Here is a 20,207-nt window from a genome sequence, read left to right on the forward strand (position 1 = left end):
TGGCTCGGGAGGGACACATTGCATCAACTCAATTTAAGCTACCTAGGCTGCTAGGCTACTCGAGTAAAGAAGCTACCTAGTCAAAGTTCAACTGAGGAGCAGCAAGAATCTTGCCTACGCAATCGCCAAACCCAACATAATTCCCCTCCGTGCCTGCTTTACCCCGCAGAACCACCGTGTCGCCATCCTCCAAGAAGATCCGGTCCGAGCCATCCGCCAGCTGGATCGGGTTCTTCCCCTTCGTCTGCTCGATCAGACTGCCCTCCATGCCGGGCTCCGGGCCGGAGATGGTGCCGCTGCCCAGCAGATCGCCCGTCCGCAGATTGCAGCCCGTGATCGTGTGGTGCGCCAGCATCTGCGGGAAGGAGAAGATGAGGTTCTTGGCGTTGCTGCGCGAGATCGTCGTCGGCTTGCCCCCCTCGTTGGTGAGCTCGAACTCTAGCGGGATGTCGAAGACGTTGTCCGCGCGCTTCTCACGCAGGTACGGCAGCACGTTCTGGTTGTTCTCGGGCTCCAGGCTGGCGGTGCGGAAGGGCTCCAGCGCGTCCAGCAGCACCACCCACGGCGAGATGGTCGTCGCCCAGTTCTTGGCGTTGAACGGCCCCAGCGGCACGTACTCCCACGCCTGGATGTCCCGCGCCGACCAGTCGTTCATCAGCACCACCCCGAAGATGTGGTCCTCGGCCTCCTGCACGGAGACCGGCTGGCCCAGCTCGTTGGGCCGGCTGACGAACGCGGCCAGCTCCAGCTCGATGTCCAGGCGCTTGCAGGTGGTGAACGTCGGCACCTTGGGCACCGCGGTGGGGTTGGCCAGGATCTGGCCGTTGGGGCGGTGGATCGGGGTGCCCGAGGGCACGATGGAGGAGGCGCGGCCGTGGTACGCCACGGGCAGGTGCTTGTAGTTGGGCTGGAGCGCGTTGTCGGGACCCCGCAGGAGCACCCCCAGCGTGTAGGCGTGGTTCAGACCCGCGTAGAAGTCCGTGTAGTCGCCGATCTGCATCGGTAGGTGGTTGGTCACTTCTGACAGGGGCAACAGGACCTCCTGCTGGAGCGACGCATTGTCTTTGAGGATCTGGGGGAAGGGGGTGTCGGCGCGGAAGATCGACTGGATGTACTCGCGAACCTGGCGATGCACTGGCCGTCCCAATGCTGCGAATGCGTTCAGCGTGGGTTGGTCGAAGACACTGAGATGAGGCTCGAAAGAGGGCAGCTGGGCGAAACCGCCCGACGAGGCGAAGGCGTTCAAGTTCAAGGCGTAGTCGCCGATCGCAATGGCAGGAACCCGCGAGGCCGCTTTGGCTGTGGAGATGATTCCGAAGGGAATGTTTGCCAACGAAAAGGGCGAGTTCTTGGGGATCTGTAGCCACGACGCCATGTTGTGTGGTAGAAGGAAAAGCCGAGGGGATGATGAAAGTAGGAGGAGGGGAGATGGTAACTGGAGAAAAGATGGAAGGAAGACGGCAAGCAAGAAGTATGTCTTCATGCGACAGATGAATCGCGGGGTTGAGCGCCCACCTGCGGAATTTACTCCGTCTCCGCTTATCCCCGGCAATTCCATTCCGCGTCTTTCCCCCGCAGACCGGAAGCTGCTGCATTTCCGCTGCCATCTTCCTTTTCAACCCCATTCCCGATTAAGATCACGTCCATTAACTTCGCAATATGCTGGATATGTTACTCTATACTCTTCAACTCTTTGTGTTGAAAGATTGTTTACTCCAGTCAAAGGCTGCAGCATTTTTTTGTTTCACCTGGATTTTCAACCTTGCGCCATAAGATCCGAACCAGGACGAAGGACTTCCAAACTTCTGGATCTCGAATGCTTGAAGGTGTCACTGAGTTCGAACCATCAATCAACAGTTTCTGGGATATCTCTGGACTCGAAAATATCCAATGGTTTTGAGCAACCACTGGAAGAGATTTGTCGAATTTCTAAGGCGTCAAGGCAATGCTTATTCAGCTGCGACCGCTGCGACCGCTGCGACCGCGAGCCTTTCAAGTTGACTCGAGCAAGAGGCGAAGAACAACAAAAAACAACTCGGACAACCGTGCCAGTCTGCCAGCCTGCTGGGGGTCATAATGGCGGCGATATCAGCCCCTGTTAAGTCCGCACCACCGTTGGTCAAACCTGGTGTTGTGGAAGGCTGGCAAAGTGACTGCTCGTTATCTTGTTAGCCTGGTAGCGCGCCTTATTTTAGTGCCAACACTAGCTTGGCTAATAAATTGGCTCCTGGCTGCACTCCATTCCAACCTCACGTACGCACTCCAGACAGTTTCAGGGGTGCCTTGGTCGCAAACCAGTGCAGGGATCATGACTGAGAAGAGGGTTATACCGTCCAAGCGTCAGAAGGCGTGCCATTCGAGATCCAAAACGGGTTGCCGTACCTGTCGGTAGGTATAACACGGCAACACCCGAACTTATGGCTAACCCCTCTAGTGTGCGCCGGGTGCGATGCGATGAGTTCCCAGGGGCATGTAACAACTGTACCTCTACCGGTCGGAAATGCGAGTATGACCTTCATCGGCTTCCTGCCAGGCGCAATATGGGTCTCCCACGCATCTACCTCAGCCGCTTTCATGGCCCAGCTTTGACCTCCGATGAGCAAACCTGTTTCTCATACTTCCAATACCACACGATCTCAGGTCTCGTGGATTTATTCGACTCACCTCTCTGGGAACGCTACATTCTTCCGCAGAGCTGTGCCGAGCCTGCAGTCTGCCATGCGGTCATTATGCTTAGTGCAATCCACCAGGACGCGGAGACAAATCGTATGCGACTATCGGGTAATCGAACAGATGACTCCCATTTGAACTTCGCTCTAGAACATTCCACCCGTTCCTCCGCCTTGCTGAGAAGACGAGGCGCGTCCAACGACCCACAAAAGTATCAGGCCGTTATCACATGCTGTCTGCTGTTTGTGATAGGAGAGCTATTGCGGGGTCACTATGGCAGAGCAGCCATGCACCTTCACCATGGGGTGCAACTGATTGAAGAGGCACAGGCACAGGGACAGATAATAGAACCCGTCCTTGTCAACTTGTTCGACCACCTCAGTGTTACCGCCGCCTTGTATGCCGCCGATGGACCTACTCAGAGCATTGACGCAGTAGATGAGCCTGAGTGGGTATTGAACGTATGTCCTATCGTTGTAAATAGCGTCGGCGAGGCACAGAAAGCTTTCACGGCAACGCTCAATTATTCGATTCTCCTGATCGCGTACCTGATGCGCTCAACGCAGGCCGAGATTCTGGCAAACTATGACGATCTGTGGCTCAAAAGACAGAGAATCCTTGCCCGATACGCAGATCTTGCGCAGGCCCTTGATTCCTTCTGCCAGGAACGCGGCTGCAGGTTCACTCCCAAGGAAGAACGTGGAGCGCAGGTGCTTCGTCACCTCCTGCTGGTTCAATACGTCACCCTGAAAGTATTGTTTCCCGGAGATTGCAGCACCAGTCAGGTGACTGCCGAATGTGCTGCGGTACTTTCCAGCAGCCTCGCTATCATGGACCAAATCTCGAGCAGCACGACCTTCACAATGGAGCCGGTGGTGTGTCCCGGCTTGCACATTGTGGCCACTCTATGCCCGGATCTCCGCTTGCGTGTACGGGCCATCGAAGCATTGCGTGCCTGGCCGCACATGGAAGGGATGATCAATTCCGAGGTCTGTGCCAGCATTGCAATTGAGGCGCTGAAGGCGGAGGTACAGAAGATGAGGAAGGACGAAAGCTGGATTGCTGCTGAGTATCCCGAGGAAAGGGATCGGTTTCTGGTGGAGGTTCTTCAATCAAGCCAGAAGGCTGCCGATTGGGCGCCTATTCGCATGTCGCAGCTAGACATCGGTGATGCTGTACCTTATCAGGAGGACACTGTCGTATTGAATGATATACTCTAACTTTCATGTCAATAGACTATATGTTTAGTGAAGGGTATTTAGACAATACTAGTTTGCATATTCACCTTGCTGTTCCTGCTAAAACTTGTCCGTTACTTGACGCCGTTGTTGCATCACGCCATGACTTCATTGAGGGTCATAGCGAGTTCTACGAAGTTATTCAGAGGCTTACTCTGGTACCATGATGCTCGAAATGATTCCATCAAGGACCACAGCGAGCGAGATGACATACTCTAGACGAGTGTCTGCTGTCCCGTGATACTCGAACTGGTCTCAGCCAACGAGACCATGGTTGAAGCTATCAGAGATTTGGATGGCTAAAGGAGTGAGTCAATCACCCATACGGTCATAATTGCATAGCAATGATGGTAAGACCGCCGGAATTGCATTTCCTGATGCTTGATATTATGATGCATCTGAGTCACTGTCCTAACTACCTGAAGAGATTTCCTCTTTGAATCTCTCCGTCTCCTGTATCTACCCACAACACCTCTTTCGAACCGTTCCTGCACCACCTTTCTATCATCAAGTAGCATCCTCAACATCAAGTACCTTCACTACTATTAAGCACCTTCACTACTATCAAGTACTTTCCTACCATCAAGAACCTTTCCTACCATCAAGGACCATATCCACCATGAAGTATTTCCACCCAGCCCCCATTTTCTCGTATCAGTACTTTATACTGACCCATCCACAGCACCGCGACGATGCAACACCACGGAGGCGGACAGCTTCCCTGGCCTGCAACCTCCACCAGCGCCAGCAAGCCACCGACCGCCGACAAGAACAAGAAGAAGAAGAAGTGGCTACGCTGGGGCATCTGGCTGTGGTGGTTATCGCCATCACCATCCTGGGTGCCTGTCTGGGCACTCAGCTGAAAAAGCACCCGAAGGCGACGCCTATGCGCCTGGGTAATGGAACCAGTGAGTCCACCACAGATCTTGAGGGCGCAGGGCACCAGGCTGGGGTTGCCGATAACCACAACCACGACCACGACCACAACAAGAACTACACTTCCGGGGATGGGATTCCTCGTGTGGGACTGCCAAATCGTGGAGTTCCGTCTGGCTCTTCGCTGCCTCAGTCTGGTGGTCCTGTTGTGCCTGTCAACCCTGCCCCTGTCAACACTATGGCACGTGTCCGTCCTATCATTCCCACCAACCCACCAACTACCACACTCCAATTCCTCCTAAACCAAATCTACACCATCCTCCCCATCCCCCAAATCATCCCAAACATCCCCATTCCCAACACCCCCCAACCAACCAACCCAGCACCCAACCCAGAAAACCCTAACAACCCACCCCGACCAGCAACAACAACAGCAACAACAAACCTACTAACCCCCCTCCCCATGACCACGCCGGAAGAACAATGCACGACCCTCTACGGAATAACCTACACCTTCTACGGCTACCCAGACAACGACCCCCCCGGCGCAGCCATCGCCTACGAATGTCCCGGTCGCGGCACCACAGCAGGCGGGACCGGCACATACGACGACCCACTGACCTTTGCGACCGCACCGGGCGAATTCGAGCTGTGCGAGGTCATCTATTCGCCGTACCTGCAGAAGTACCTCATCCACGAGGACTACTGCGAGAGCTGCACGCGGCACTGGCCGCACATGTGGCATGTGGACGTGTGGTTGGGCGGGGACTCCGTGGGCGCCGCGGCGGAGCAGTTGAGTTGTGAGGCGAGGCTGACGCCCGAGCTGGAGAGTCAGAGTGTCGTGAGGGGGCCGAGGGGGGATTTACCTGTTGATGGTTTGTTTTCCAATTCTTTACTTGAGACTGACTTTTTGAGAAGAAAGGGGGATAGGGGGATAGGGGGGATAGGGGGTTGGGTTAGGGTATGCTAATGCTAATGCTAATGCTAAACGTTCGGCAGGTACCACGTTCTACGCGGGGGGGTATTCCGCCTGTGGGGTGGAGCATGTCTACCATGCGGCTGGGGCCGAGGATTATTGTTGATGGGGTTTGGGCGACGACCTGCAACAAAGCCCAGGCTCTTCTGACCACGGAGCAGACCCAAAAACAAGGGGGGTGTGGATCGGCGGCTGGCTGGGGGTTCTGTTTCTGGGGGACAGTTTGGTGGCCTCGTGTCTTGCGGGGTTGTCGCTGGGAGCGCCGACGCGGGTGCCCATTCATCTTGTTTTGTGGGTTTTGCTGGTGGGAGCGGTGATGCCTGTGCTGTTGGGTGGGGTTTGGTATCCCCGGTTGCTTGGGGTTATGTTTTGATTGATTGCTTGGGGAGACTTGCTTTGCTTTTGTGATGTATTCTGGGGCAGCGCGTTGATTTTTATATTTGGATTGTTGCCTGGTTGCGTTCTCGCGTCCTTATTTTTGGCTGTAACTGAACTGCATGTGATGAAGGTATAAGTCTGGGATCTTGGATTGTGTTTAGCTATAACTGTTTGCATGTGGAATGAAGATTGAAGTCTGGGATCTTGCATTGTGTTTATGGTAAACTGCTGTAGTCTACTAGGGCTGCTCGTGGACCACGCTTATGACCAAGGCAATTACGTCAAGATCGTCTGGCGTACCTCAAATCAAAGCAGGAGTATTGCGGTCTCTTGCGTGTAAGGAAAGTGCATTTCTCGCTCTTTCCGAATAAAAGGCTAGTCATAAACAAACATGATCTATTCTCTAAGTCTATATTTTTGCTTCCGTGACTTACGTGCCAATGATATCAGCTCAACCATCACTCATAACTCTCCAACAAAAGCTTCCCTCCCTCAACACCAGACACCACCTCCCGCACCGTCTCAGACACCAACCCCAACCACCGCTTCACTTCCTCCTCCTCGCTGCCAACAACGCCCAACTGCAACTGGCCTCCCTTGACGAACGAAACAACCTTGACCGGGTACGCCGCGTCCCCATGCGGGTTCAGAATATCAACCGCACACTCCCGTCCAGCGAAAGGCATGGTGTCAAAGTCCTCGAAGTCCTGGTGATGCACGATCGAGTCGAAAGACCCGGCTCCCTGCCACGCGGGCGCACATTCCCGTGCGATCTTGTCGAAGCCCACAAAGTCGTACGCCGCCGACTCGGCGCTCTGGCGCTGCACAGCCTCTAGAAGATCCTTTGCGGTCCACTCGCGCTGGATGTTGATCCGGATCGGCGCGAGCTGGTAGCAAGGGCCGACAACGCTCTCAACTCCGATGAGGTCGAGGGTACGGCCGGTGGTGACACCGCCGAAGGTCACGTCGCGTGTCTGCAGGAGGCGGGCGAGAGCGAGAGCCCAGGAGGCGGTAAGGAGGGTTGCGGTCGTTATGGCGGTGGTTTCCTGGAAAGTTGAGAGATCCAGGTCGAGGGATTGAGTCTGGAAGATGGATTTGGTGGCGGGCGATTTGGGTTCCGTGGATGGAAGAACGGTGAGTGTCGAGTCGTGGAGGAGGTTCTTCCAGTAGGTGAGAGCAGGGGTCTGGGTCTCCGGCTTGGTAATGTGTGCCATGTACGCGGAGAAGGGAACCTGATCGGTCGCTTGCGAACCGGTGTAAAGGGCTTCGAGGTCGCGGAGCAGGTGGGGCAGAGACTCGCCGTCGTATTGCGCGTGCGAAAGACCGAGGACGAGCGCTTCGCGGCCGTCCAGGGCTTCGATGTGGAAGAACTTGAGGAAGGACGAACCGAGAGGGAAATCAGAGGCAACGTGGTTGTTGCACAGCTCGGTGATGTACTGCTGCAGGTCTTCTTTGTCGGCCGTGTGCTGCGTCAGAGGGGTGGCGAGCTCGTTCAGCACAACCTGATAGAAGGCCGATTCGTGCTCGACAAAAACGGTCCGCAGGATGTCGTGGGTCTTGACGAGGTCGCTGCACGCGCGAAGCAGTTGCCCACGATCAATCGCCCCCTGCTCGAAGATGAGCATGGTGTATTGGATCGAGGTGCGCGGGGCATGCACGGTTGCGCGGATGTCCAGCGCTTGGGAGTCGGTCACAGGAAGAACATCCTTGATTGACCAGGAAGATTCTGCCAGCTGAGGACGGATGGCTTGAGACAAAAATTGCTCAACATCCGAGCGACCAAGAGTGGAGAAAGGCTGGTAGGGCTGAGCTTGCTTGGCCTTAGAGGCTTGATCGACCCTCAAAACTCGGGCCGCGTCACCCAAGCGCATATGCTGGAAGATGTCGGCTACGGACAGGTTATGACCCTGGCTACGAAGACTGGAAACCAGCTTCATTGCTAGGACGGAGTCACCACCCAGGCGGAAGAAGTTGTCGTCAACATCGATCTCTTCCTCGGGCAGTCGAAGAATCTTGGCCCAAGCGGACCGCAGAATCTTCTCGGGGACTGTCAGGTTGGTATGAATAGCAGTCTTTGCCCATACCTCCTTAACCCCGTTGCGGATCTGTTCCAAGACATCCTGAGGGATCCTGGAGGCCAGCTGGTTGAGAACAGTGTGGTCACTCTGTTCGCCCTGCGCAGGCAGCTTATCAACCACAATGTATGCAGACGGAGACATGTAAGAGGGAAGCGAGTCGCGAATGAACTTGTCGAGCTTTTTCAGAGCAACAGCAGCACTGACGGGAACCGTGGCACTGAGGGTGGCCGCCGACTCGCCGCTAATCTCCTGCGTGGCTGGTAGGATGGAAAGGCTATCCTCATCGGAAGACGGCCGTTCTACCAGAACAACCAACTCCGGTCCAGTCTCGTTGAGCGACTGCCGAATAGCCGCAGCGGCGCGAACTGCAGCGGGCAGCTGTCTACTCAAGTGCAATTCGATATCGGCAATATCCACAGCATGTCCCTGGATCGAAACAACATTCTCCTTACGGCCCACAAACACCAGGCTACCATCCTCGCGCAGCTGGACCATATCACCAGTCGATTGCACTGTGCCACTGCGACCAGGGCTAGTCGAACTTCCTGCGACCAGCCAGGCCGGGTTCTGCACATTTTCGCCGGAGACAAAAGCGCCTTCGAGCCAGAGCTCTCCGACACAGCCAATGGGAGACAACAAAGCTGGGTTGCGAGCATTGACTACCCAAGGAACAACTGCCGCGGGGTACTGCGCTCCCTGCTTGATAGTGGCATCGGCACGAAGTCGTCCCGAGGATTCATCCCGACTCAGAGGAGGGGTCTGGTTCCATTGCCATATCTGGTTCAGCTCAACCTCAGGCAGACACGAGATCTCTTCAATGCGCTGCTGCAGACCCTTAGTCAACTCGACGCAGGCCACTTCCAGCTGCACGAGCATACGCTTCATCTGTGCAACATCGATCAAGCTGCTGTCGAAGCTAGCACAGATCCGGAAGCCACCCTTGCGCACAGCACATCCCAGCATAAGCGGATAGGGGTTGAAATGCAAGGCTTCGCGAACAACATCACCCGTCTCGAAGCCCAGGTCACTACCCACGTACTCGGGTTCCAGCTGGACGACCAAACCGGTGCCGGCCTCACATGCGTGTTGAGCGTCATGGCTGACTTTGCGGATGTTCTGCATGCCCATGTGCTGGTAGGGGACACGAGCCAGGATGGTCTGCTGCACGGCTTGCAGGTAGGACTCAACCGTACTGGTACGGCTGACATGAATGCGAACGGGAAGTGTAGCAATTAAGGGGCCGATGATGCTCTCGACGCCCGGTAAGGCAATATCACGACCAGTGAGCGTTTCGCCGAAGACGACGTCGTCACTCCCGGAATACTGAGAAGCCACCAGTGCCCAGGCACCGCGAATCAGGGTCGCCATGGTGAATGGCCACTTCGCAGCAGGCTTCAGCGGAATCATATGTTCGATAAAGGCATCGGGAGTGGGCATAAAGTCTCTGGACGGCAGGCGGGGAAACTGGGGACCAACGGCGCCCTGTAGTTCGCGTCTCCAGAACTCGTTCATAGCGGCCGCATCCGTATCGTGCACGTACTTCACAAAGTCTCGCATCTGTGACTGTGGCTCGATCTGCTTAGCGCTCAGCGCGTCACTGACATCCTTAAGCACCAGCGGCTCAGACCACCCGTCATACACAACATGGTGGATCGTCCAGACCATGTGTTTGCCCTCCTTGGCGTCATCCACAATCGCATAGCGAGCCAGGCTCTCTCCCAAGTTCATTCTTTCCTCGCGATCGTTCTCTAAGTACTGCGCCAAGTCGGTTGCATGCTTCCAGGTAATGTTCTCCTTGAGCACCACTTGCTGGAGACCGGGATCCTGCAGCTGCACCAGACGAGTGCGTAGAATAGGTTTGGCGGCCACGGCTTCCTCCCAGGCTTTCTTCCAAGCATTGAGATCGATGTGCGACGGAATGCGCGCAACTCTCTGTGCCACGTACAACTTGACAGATTTGAGCGAGAAGGTGAAGAGCGACTCCTGTGTGGGTGTGCAAGGATAGATGTCTACAACTGCCGCCGCGTCAACTCCGCAAGCGGCAGCTGCCTCGCGACAGGCGCTTTCGACATCTTGTGAAATCATCGAGAAAGGGGGCAATTCAGTGCGGGCTTCAGTGGCGCAAATCTGAACAACACCGGCCATTCCTGAGAGGGTAGGGTGGCCAAAAGTGTTGGCGACGGTGAGGTCAAGACCTTGTTCGCGGCACACCGACACCAGCCTCATCGCCATAACAGAGTCACCTCCAAGAGCAAAGAAGTTGTCCTCGGCCCGAATGCCTTCAGCATCCTGCTTCAGCACCACACTCCAAGCCTGGCGAAGACGCTGCTCGAGGTCGGTCAGTTCCCGACCAGCGCCGTTTGTCTCAGCGCCTTGGTCGAGCTGGCGAATGTCGACCGTCGTAGCAAATTGTCGGAGTCTCTTGCGATCCGTCTTGCTGGAAATCAAGACCGGGATATAGTTCACAGGGATATAGACCGTGGGTACCATGTATCGCGGCAGGACCTTGGCCACGTCAGCATTGGCTTCAGACAGCGTCTTCTGCTGTTCCTCAGAAAGCTCAACCAGGCTCAGGTCACCCTGCTCATTAGCCTTGGAGGACTGGAACGTGACGAACGCAACCAAAGTAGCCTGACCACCGGTTCCCTGCGGCACAACCACCTCAGCGATCACATTAGCATCAGAAGGCAACCTGTCCTTGAGCTGACTCTCAATCTCCCCGAGCTCAACACGCTGACCGCGCAGTTTGACCTGAGTGTCCTTGCGTCCAACAAAGACAATACCACCCGAGCCGTCAGGGTCGTACCGTCCCAAGTCACCCGTTTTGTACAGGCGGCCACGACGACCCTCGTAGCCGTTGTGGCCCGCAACAAGCCATTTGGGATCCTCAATAAACACCGTGGCAGTCTTCTCAGGATCATTCAGGTAGCCCTGACCGACAATCGGGCCCTCAACGAGCAACTCGCCGACAGCGCCGACGGGCATGAGGGTATCGTGGTCGTTGGGATCGGTGATCCACATAGCGGCACCGTTTCCGGGTCCGATTGAGATATAGTCTCTGCCGGTCGCTGCGCTACTGTTGACTGTGCATCCAATTGTACATTCACAAGGTCCGTAGCCAATAATGATGCGGGTGTCCTGTCCCCACAGCTTCACATCTCGCGCTGAGACGGCCTCACCACCAAGGCCGAGACCAGTCAGCGATGAGATCACATCCGCATCCAGAATGCGCGCCACTGATGGCGTCAATCCAGCATAATTGATCCTCATCCGCCGGAAGGCTCCGTTGATATCATTCAGTCGATCTTCATCCGAGGGAATGCACAGACAGCCACCGTTGCTGAGAGTCAACAGCATGCTATCGATACTGACGTCGAAGGCATAGGAGGCGAAGTCCAGTACCCGGGACTCAGGTGTATATCCTACGGCCTTGGCACGTGGAATGGCGCTACTCGTGTAGGTTTGGTGGGAGATGGTCACGCCCTTGGGAGTGCCCGTACTGCCCGATGTGAAGATGATATACATCAGAGTGGCTGGGGGCACGGTGGGCAGCACTGCAAGCTCCTGGCTCAGGTTGAAACCCTGGAAAGTGTCTTCTTCTACAACTAGGACGGGACCACCGGGCAAAATCAAGGTCGCTAGATCGTGCTGCTTGCGCGACGATAGCATCATCTTGCCCCCAACCTGTTGCGCCATGTTCTGGAGACGGGCCAGCGGAAGCGTCGGGTCCATGAGCGCAAAGGTTGCGCCAGCCTTCATCGCCGCGAGAACTGCCACGATGGTCCACCGTGACTTCTCAAAGCAGATGGGCAGGATATCGTCCAGTTGAAGCCCCATCTCCTTGAGCTTCCAGGCGACGTGTGTGGAGTAACGGTCGACCTGCGCATACGTCAGGTTGCCGTCCCAGGACGCAATGGCCTCGCTCTCCGGAGCCTTTTGCGCCCATTCTGTTACCATCTCGTGCGTGCAGAAGCTGTAGGTTGGTGGTAACTCGTGATTCCAGCGCCAGATCTCATTCAGATCGGATGTGGTCGCTCGAAGGCACTCTTCAATGGTGCTCTCGGGGTTGCTCAGGCATCGCTGAACCAACTCCGCTAACTTCGTGACATGTAGTCCCACGGTGAATTCCAGCACGCTGGGTGAGTGCCATACTGGCCGAATCTTGAGGTTTCCGCTCTCAAAGCCAACCTCCACATGGGTGACACCCTAGTTCACAGTTGTTCGTTAGCTTGAGTCCGCAGCCGCTCAACGCATGGTTGACTGTATCCTTTACCTCTTCGGGAGCCCGTGACAATGAACCCGTACTCAACAACAGCGTCGTGGGTGTCGCAGGTGATTGATCTTGCGTGGCTGTGGCGATGTGTTGGGCGACTGCGGCCGAGACCTGACCGATAGTAGTCCGTAATCCCGGCATCACTTGTGGTGTCGAAAGCGACGATTTTTCGGCGCCCGAATACGCCCATTCGAAGCGAACCTGGCCGTCTTCGCAGGACTGCAACAGCAGGATCATCCATGATACTAGCAGAATCTCCTCTCTCGTGCCTGTCGGAGTAATAGTGGAGGTGGAGGTGAAGGGAGCTTCCAGGCCGGCAACCTGAAAGAGGTGGAACCCGTCGGCGTCGACTTGCGACTGTTGTTGTTGTTGCGACATTATGACTCTAGCTTCGAAATCCCTTAAGTTTCCTGTCAAGGGGGGTCATATAAGTCGTCTTCGTCTCCCAGCAGTCCAGCTAAAGGTCTGTGTCTGTCTGGTGAGAAGGATTGAGGCGAGAGCAGGAGGTGGTAGTAGTGGTGGGGGAAGGAGGGGAAGGTGGATTTATTAAAGATGCAAGTACGTAGTAAAGTAGGTTCCTTCTTTGCCCGCTCTCCGACCAACCCGGAAAGTCACCGCTTGCGCGAGTTCGGCCCTCTGTGACCAAACGGGTATGGTGTGAAATTATATAGTACGCGCTGTCGTGCCAGCCAAGATTTTGTGGATGGGGAATTGTGCAAGATGCGAAAGGGAAATTCCCCACCAAGTGCAGCGCGAGCCGCGCGCACCGGCTGTGTGGTGGAGATTATCATGTTTCCCTTCCTCACATCTGCGGGAAGAAGGAACCTGCAGATTGGCGCTATGTGATTTTGAGCAGTGGACCGAAAGTGCAGACGGAGACTCGGGGAGCAGTTACGGATATTGGGAGATAAACTGTTGACTGCAAATTGCAGACGAGTAAGGCGCTGACTGTAGGTACCCAATCCCTGCAGGTTGAAAGTCTACCTGAGTCCTGAATCTTGAAGAGAGCTGAGAGGGGCTGGGAAAGTGCACAGCTCGCTGTGAGTAGTGAATGAGCTAGAGTGCCTACTCAGCACCCAATTCCACCACCAACACCACCACCACCACCACATCCTAATCCACTCTCGGTTTCAAACCACAGAGTATGCCCATCCCTTCCGACGTTGGGCGGGGCGGAGGAGATTGATAAGAAGTCGCCTGACCCCAAGACTAGTCTGCTGCAGTTTCCTTTGCGCAAATTTAGACTACGTACATACTCAATTGAGGAATTGAGCACCGAAAAAAAAATGTGCCAATCCAGTTCAGTGCTCTTGCTGGGTGCAAGTTGGAGCAACAGCCTTTGCCCACCTCGGTTAGGAAAACTGGGTTTGGGAGTGGAAGAAATTTTTATCACGGCGAGGTGGGGAAAGACAATTTTATCAATCAGTGATAAGATGAGGTTTTGCTTTTTCGGGTACCGTACCGTATTGTGTGGTGGGGGGTTGGGGGTGTGACCGTACAGTACGCGATCCAATACATGCTGCGCGGTAACTTATGGGGCTGGGCAAGAGGGAATGAGGAGGTGTTTTGAGGGTCGAAAGCTGGGACTTATTTCGGTGAGGTTTCTTCAGGAGAGAAGAAAGTTGTACAGCGTGATGAAAAGCCATTTAGTAAAAGACTTTGTAGTTGATTGTGTATAAGGTGTTTTGCAATGGTTTGCTCTGCCTTCGAACATTGATGCCCGGCTCGAGGTGCAAATTATCCGCACGTTCCAGATCCAAGTCATATCCAGTGAAAAGGTCCAACACCCTGCTTTGACAGACAATGATGAAGAATGTAGACATCGGCTTTTATTCACAAATCTATGCTCTAATTTGAACAGTTGAATCTCTAACATTGCACGCTAAAAACAAAACTAGATCATAATCATCTCAGTTTCCCTTGACTGCACTCAGATAGCTGATGACCCTCTCGGCCAACAGCCTTCTCGGTTCCGCCTGATCGTCATTGCTCAGCGCATGCGAGGCATTGGGGATGATGAAGCTGTGCTGGTCATCCCAGATCTCCGCCTCGCCGTTGTGGTTTGCCGCGTTCCTCCACCGGGCCATCAGCTTCTCCTTGTCGATCCAGTCCGGCACCGCCTGGTCGGCGCCGGAGAACATCACCATCAGGCGACTGCGGAGCAGGCCCGAGTCGCGGATCTTGCCGAAGGTGGTCTGGAGGTGCTCGTCGCTCAGATCGGAGCTGAACAGGTCGTCCTCCTGAGGCGTAGCGGGGCTGTCGGGGCTCACGAGACTCAAGAAGCGGCGGGCGCTGATGGGGACGTTGGCGCCGTAGCAGATGTTGGCGGTGACGTCCAGGGGCAGGACGGTGTCGAACTTGGGGTCCTTGTCGCGCACCGCCTCGCGCGCCAGCGCCTCAGCCTTGTCGTAGACCGCCCGCACCTGCTCGGGCGTCTTGCCGTTGAACCCCCAGTGGAGCACCCACTGGATGGCCTCGCGGTCGGAGACGGGCGCCTGCATGATGGCGCCGTCGAGGGGCATGCGCTGCAGGTGCTCCAGGTCGCTGTCGAACGGGTGAGCGACCGTGAAGGGGTTGGGCCGGTAGAGATAGTGCAGCACGCACTGGCTGCCCGTCGAGTGGCCCATCAGCACGATCTTGCCGGGGCTGCCGTACTTCTCGGTCTTGTAGTCGCGGATGTAGTTGAGGCACTTGGTGATCTCGTTCGTGTCGCGGTCCAGGTGGCCCAGACCCCAGGAGTTGTAGGAGGAGGTGAGGTTGAGCATGAAGATGGACCAGTCGCTCTTCTCCATCATTTTCGCCATGTCGGCGACGTAGGACGTGGTACCAAGACCATCGCCCAGACCACCGACGAAGAGGAGACTGTGGGGTTGGGCGACCTTGCCGGTTGTGTATTCGAAGGTGACGAGGGATTCAGTCTGTTGTTTTGAGGGATGAAATGGTCAGTTGCCTTCTTGCTATGTCTCTTTCTCTGCGGATGCGGAGGGGTCAATTAGTCGAACGTACGTAGTGGTGGAGCATGCCCGGGATACCACCCTTGGGCCAGAATTTGGAGTACAACATGATCTGTGTGGTGCTGGAGAGCTGATATTGTCTGTGTTGTAGAACGATGAAGGTGACGAAGGGGGGGAGGGAGTTTTCCAGAAATCCCACGGAAGCTGTGCAATGCCTGTTCTCAGGTTCTCTCGCAAATGATGGGATAATCCCAGTGGTGGGTGGCCTTTAAGAAAACAAACCCCTCTGTTATAGCGTAATTGTGGGGAATGAATTCATAGGCCACGTTCTCCTTTTCCCTCGGCTGAATGTATTTCTGAGACCGGCAATTGCTGTGTGGGGATTTTTTTCTCTTTGTCTTGCTCTTTTCAGTTGGGCCACCCTACGGTGGTGGGAGGAGTAGTCCACTTCTGCTTTGACCCGACCTGATCCGACCGACCCGTTGTTGTGAAGGAGCCGATTCCCTGGGACCAGGAAGCAGTCGCTTATCAATCAGTACACACACCTTCGTACAGTAACCAAGGTACCAGAACCAGACTCGGACTGGATGTGCGAGACGCTGAGATCGGACCGATCCTTGTTATCAGTCCGAGTCGAGTGGTGCTTTTAGAACCTTGAACAAACAGTGCTGGAAGTCCGTATCCAGTGAGGGGTAAAGTCACATCGAAACACAACGGATTTCCTGCGACCGGTAACGATGTCTGAGACTAGTCCGTTGCACCGTCCTTACCACGTCAGGGTACGTAATTCGTTTCCAGCGGTTCCAGTGTTCGGGCCTCACTATTGATCTAATCAGATTCTCCGGTTCAGCACCAGACAAGCCACCCTTCAGCTATCAGATCCGCTTTTGTTTAATCTGATCGAAACTCACACCGTTGCGTTTGAGTCTTGACTACTCCGTACACTAGCGTCCCTGTGCGCTGTTGGGAGATCCCGAAATTGTTGCAGTCGAGGGATGTTTTAGGGGTTGTTGATGAAAGCGAACCTCGACAAACAACAAAACTATATGAAATGATGCTACAGGCGTACAGTGCACGCGGGGTTTGTACGACAAGGGAGCGAACACTAGAAAACATGGCATTGCCAGCAGCAATTGTACCTGCAGCATGGTGAGGAGCTCGCGAGACCCCCTCATCAATTCTCGGAGCACGGAGCTAGTCTAGCAGAAGTCGCCCGAATCCATGGCAAACGTTGGGCTGGAGCCCACATTATTTCCTAACTGCCCCGGTTCTTCCCTTGGCATTATTTCAGTGAAAGAGCCATCGTGCCGTTTGCCATTTGACCTCATGCAGTGCATTGAGGAAGTGGAAGATACCACTAGGTCACATAGCAGTTTTGACTATATACATACTTATCAAGGTAATACGTGCATGCTACCTACAGGATCGAGACATTAGCGATGAATGCTAGGGGCATCGCTGCTTTGTCGACTCACCAACATAATGCACACCGCCTAATTGAAGAGGATCGGCAGGCACGGAACAGCAGTGTAAACATTGCAAACAGGGACCATTCTGCGCACACCTTAGGCATTCAATGACTTGCTATCACAAAAAAGATCTTCTGACTGAGGCTATTGAATCACCAGACAGAAAGTGAGAAACCAGATCAGAAAGATCCACGTCGCTGAACATGCAACGAGTGATCACTGCACCAACTTCCCCTTACGAGGCAAAATGTACTCTATCTTCCAGCTCTCTATCTTTTCAGTCGATTGATCTCCCCCATCCTTGAAAAGAACAAAAAATGATCTAGATCAAGCTCACTGTGAGCGGTCGATAAGCTATTTTGCCAATCCGACCGCGAGGGACTGACCTACCTCGAACTTGATCTGTTCTAGGAAGACCACGAACCGCCGCAGCGTGGTTCCGACCACCGACTCGCAAGGGTGCAGCACGGCATGACCCTGTGGCGGCAAGGCCGGCTCAATGTCCTTCCCCAGGGACTGGAGCAACTTCTGCAGACTCTCCAGCAGACCCAGGAACTGCTTGGCGTTGCGGCCGATCAGCGTCCGGACCAGGAGGGTGGCTTCCTTCTCGTCGAGCTCCATGCGGCCCAGCTGCGACGGGCTGCGCAGACAGATGTACTGTGACAGCGGCTGCTCGAACGCCAGCACCGTGAGGTCGAGGAGCGTGCTGCCGTTGGTACTCGTGATGCTGTAGGCCAGACTGCCGGCCTCGAGGAGGGTCAGACACTGCTTGGCCAGCGCGGGCAGCATCGCAAAGGACGAGTGCGGGTTGCTGCGGCAGCCCTTGCACTTGACCATCGCTTTCCCGTGGATGACGACCCGATGGACCAGGTCCAGGATGGTGGCGAGCTCCACGACCGGTTGCAGGTTCCGGCACTCGGTCATGATCTGCAGGAGACGGATCGAGCAGGAGCAGTTGCTGCTGCTGCTGTCCATGACTGCGTGGCGGAGCTCAGAGAGCGAATAGAGCGTCCCAAGAGACAGGTGGTCCGGTTTGCTCCGAACACAGGGTCATCATTGTATCAAGAAAGATAAGATGGAAACGGCATCTTTGCTGTGGTAGGAGCTTCGAGCCGAATAAGATCACGATTCGCGCACGCAATCGCCCCAGGCCTGGGCTCCTGAGCGAGACTGGTTTGCCCTGCGCCTGAATTCACATGCCTTGCGGCGACTCTACATTGCAGCCCAATCATGCCGTCGTGGGAGGTACTAGAACAGCCTCACCTTATATCACTTCCGGTGGAAAGGCTCTGTTGGTCTGTTCCCTGGGCAAGCCAGTTCACTGTGCGACGTAGTATGCTATGAGATCCGCGCACTCGTCACACAGCTGATTCTCGGCCATGCCCTAGCGCGCAGGCAGCAACCCTGATGCTCCTACTTTTTTGGGTCTAGTACGTAGCATATGCGACTGCCCAGATAAGGCACTTAACACAGGTCCCAGTCTGGTACATTACCTTATATGGACTGTGTTATTTTGGGAGAGAGTCAATGAAAGCGGGAGAATTTCTCTGAGCCGAAAGTGATATACGATTGAGATAAGCGAGTATAAATCATGACTGTGCTAGCAATTTCGTTTTCATCATAACCAGCTCCAGCCGCTGATCGGTCTCCATTATCATTCCCAGCCTGCCCCGGGCAGCAGGGACTGCCAAAAACTCTTGCGTACATAGACGGATGCGACGAACGGTCATCTGCAACTCTGATAACCGGAGGTACAGCACCTGGGCTATGAAAAGAAATTTGTCCTCGAATGGAACACAGAATCCTCCTACCACTAACGGACAGGCATCCACCTGTGTCTTCAGATAGAGGCTGCTTGCTCGGCATCGTCTAAAGTTCGCGTTGGGAATGTTATCGGGCCTGTTACTTGTAGGGAGTGGCTCAGGATTCTCCGCGGACAGCCTTTCTGCGAGTTCGCTGTCCAGAGATATAATGGCTTCTAGAGCGGTCACTAGGCTGTCAATGCTGACCACAACCATCATCAGGAGATTGATCCAGGTACGGGAGCATAGGTTGCATTGAAGGATGGTGTGAGAAAGTTGCTGCAGCACGCGCTGACAATTCAAGATGGAGTCAATCGTAGCTGCAGGGCCCGCACGCGATGCAAAGTTGTTGACCTGAATCAACTCGCGTATCGTCGGTTCGTGGCATTGGCACTGATATTGGAAACTAGTCATGGTGGGGTTTGTCTTGAAGTGTTCTGGCACATAGCTGTAGACGTTGTTAAGCTTCGGAGCTCTCGTTGGGATGAAACTGCCGGAAGGCTCCGTCGCTGACATCGCTCTGGTTACCGTTGGTGGAATACTATCGATAGACGAGGTAGCCAGCTGTAGCCAGGCGAGAGGGTCTTTTTTCAAACCTTCAGGGTCAGGGGTCCGACTGTTTGCAGGTCCGTGGGCGTCATCCGCAGGGGACTGGCTGTGACTAGGGAAGTTGCTCGGAGCCAGATAGTAGCACTCTGGGGCTTGGTCTTGAGAGTCCGTCGTAAGGAAACTTCTTGATGGGCTTGTAAAGTGGCTTGCATGAGAGGGACTCGTGTTGTTGACGCTCTCGGTCTTGTTGTTGCTCAGGCCGAGGGAGTATAGCAGTTCGCGCTCCTGCACTAAATCCGCGACAGGATTAGACATGAACTCCTGCAACCAATTATCTGAAGATAGGTCGTTGCCGTCAGAAACTTTCGGATCTTGTAAGCAGGTGATATTGTGTGAGTAAATCATAGGTACCACAGGGAGTCATACGATTAGGATCCATAAGGCAGTCTTGGTGTAGACTTGCATCATCCACACCAAGATTTTCGAGGCTATCGCTTGCATTGTTGTCAAGCATCGCTCTCTCATTGACACACTGGTAGCTTGATAGATTCGCCCTGCCTTCATGCACCGGCTCCTCTATGATACTCTTCTTCCTGGGGTACCCACGGAATCTCTTATCCAAAGGACCTCGGGCCTGTTTTTGCGTGTTGAAATGGTTTCCATTCGTTGCAGTATCTTTTTTCTTGGCCGGTCTCCCTAATCGTCGAGAAATGCTGTAGATACAGCTGTAGTTGTGCTTTTGGCATCGTAAACATGACGGTTTCTCATGGCTGCATCGAATCTTCGCCTGCTGGCAAGCATTGCAAGTCGTTCGCACCTTTACACTCTTGGGAAGTGGATCAGTGGTGACTTGCGATGACTTGTTTTGATTCATTGTGAATACTAGAACCCACGGGTTGAGGACAACGCTGATGATTGCGGTCAATTCCAATCGACGCAGGTAC

The 20,207-nt window shown here is 54.7% G+C and overlaps 7 protein-coding genes across 7 annotated transcripts; 2 read left to right on the forward strand and 5 right to left on the reverse strand.

Annotated features, from left to right (window-relative positions):
• Positions 1-21: 21 nt before the first annotated feature.
• On the reverse strand, positions 22-1,434 carry fahA (fumarylacetoacetate hydrolase FahA). The gene has a single exon (XM_020198844.1). The coding sequence runs from the start codon at positions 1,373-1,375 to the stop codon at positions 77-79; it is 1,299 nt and encodes a 432-aa protein (XP_020052061.1). The 5' UTR covers positions 1,376-1,434; the 3' UTR covers positions 22-76.
• An 812-nt stretch (positions 1,435-2,246) lies between these two features.
• Positions 2,247-3,944, forward strand: ASPACDRAFT_1891554 (uncharacterized protein). Its single transcript, XM_020198628.1, has 2 exons — positions 2,247-2,388; positions 2,435-3,944. The coding sequence occupies exons 1-2, from the start codon at positions 2,309-2,311 to the stop codon at positions 3,888-3,890; spliced, it is 1,536 nt and encodes a 511-aa protein (XP_020052062.1). The 5' UTR covers positions 2,247-2,308; the 3' UTR covers positions 3,891-3,944.
• A 583-nt stretch (positions 3,945-4,527) lies between these two features.
• Positions 4,528-5,866, forward strand: ASPACDRAFT_64204 (uncharacterized protein; the record flags this gene model as incomplete). Its single annotated transcript, XM_020203975.1, has 2 exons — positions 4,528-5,659; positions 5,784-5,866. 2 exons carry the CDS (start codon positions 4,528-4,530, stop codon positions 5,864-5,866), a joined length of 1,215 nt encoding a protein of 404 aa, XP_020052063.1.
• Positions 5,867-6,460: 594 nt separating this feature from the next.
• Positions 6,461-13,015, reverse strand: sidD (nonribosomal peptide synthase SidD). The gene is made up of 2 exons (XM_020198845.1): positions 12,490-13,015; positions 6,461-12,422 (listed from the first exon to the last, which is right to left on the reverse strand). The coding sequence occupies exons 1-2, from the start codon at positions 12,865-12,867 to the stop codon at positions 6,597-6,599; spliced, it is 6,204 nt and encodes a 2,067-aa protein (XP_020052064.1). The 5' UTR covers positions 12,868-13,015; the 3' UTR covers positions 6,461-6,596.
• Positions 13,016-14,399: 1,384 nt separating this feature from the next.
• Positions 14,400-15,552, reverse strand: sidJ (putative siderophore biosynthesis lipase/esterase; the record flags this gene model as incomplete). Its single annotated transcript, XM_020202946.1, has 2 exons — positions 14,400-15,407; positions 15,496-15,552. The coding sequence occupies 2 exons, from the start codon at positions 15,550-15,552 to the stop codon at positions 14,400-14,402; spliced, it is 1,065 nt and encodes a 354-aa protein (XP_020052065.1).
• A 1,178-nt stretch (positions 15,553-16,730) lies between these two features.
• On the reverse strand, positions 16,731-17,887 carry ASPACDRAFT_64207 (uncharacterized protein; the record flags this gene model as incomplete). Its single annotated transcript, XM_020203976.1, has 4 exons — positions 16,731-16,800; positions 16,835-16,860; positions 16,919-16,936; positions 17,303-17,887. 4 exons carry the CDS (start codon positions 17,885-17,887, stop codon positions 16,731-16,733), a joined length of 699 nt encoding a protein of 232 aa, XP_020052066.1.
• Positions 17,888-18,501: 614 nt separating this feature from the next.
• On the reverse strand, positions 18,502-20,137 carry ASPACDRAFT_64208 (Zn(II)2Cys6 transcription factor domain-containing protein; the record flags this gene model as incomplete). Its single annotated transcript, XM_020203977.1, has 2 exons — positions 18,502-19,598; positions 19,690-20,137. 2 exons carry the CDS (start codon positions 20,135-20,137, stop codon positions 18,502-18,504), a joined length of 1,545 nt encoding a protein of 514 aa, XP_020052067.1.
• Between the last annotated feature and the right edge of the window lie 70 nt (positions 20,138-20,207).

Source organism: Aspergillus aculeatus, assembly GCF_001890905.1.
Source record: "Aspergillus aculeatus ATCC 16872 unplaced genomic scaffold ASPACscaffold_19, whole genome shotgun sequence".
NCBI classification, from domain to species: domain Eukaryota; kingdom Fungi; phylum Ascomycota; class Eurotiomycetes; order Eurotiales; family Aspergillaceae; genus Aspergillus; species Aspergillus aculeatus.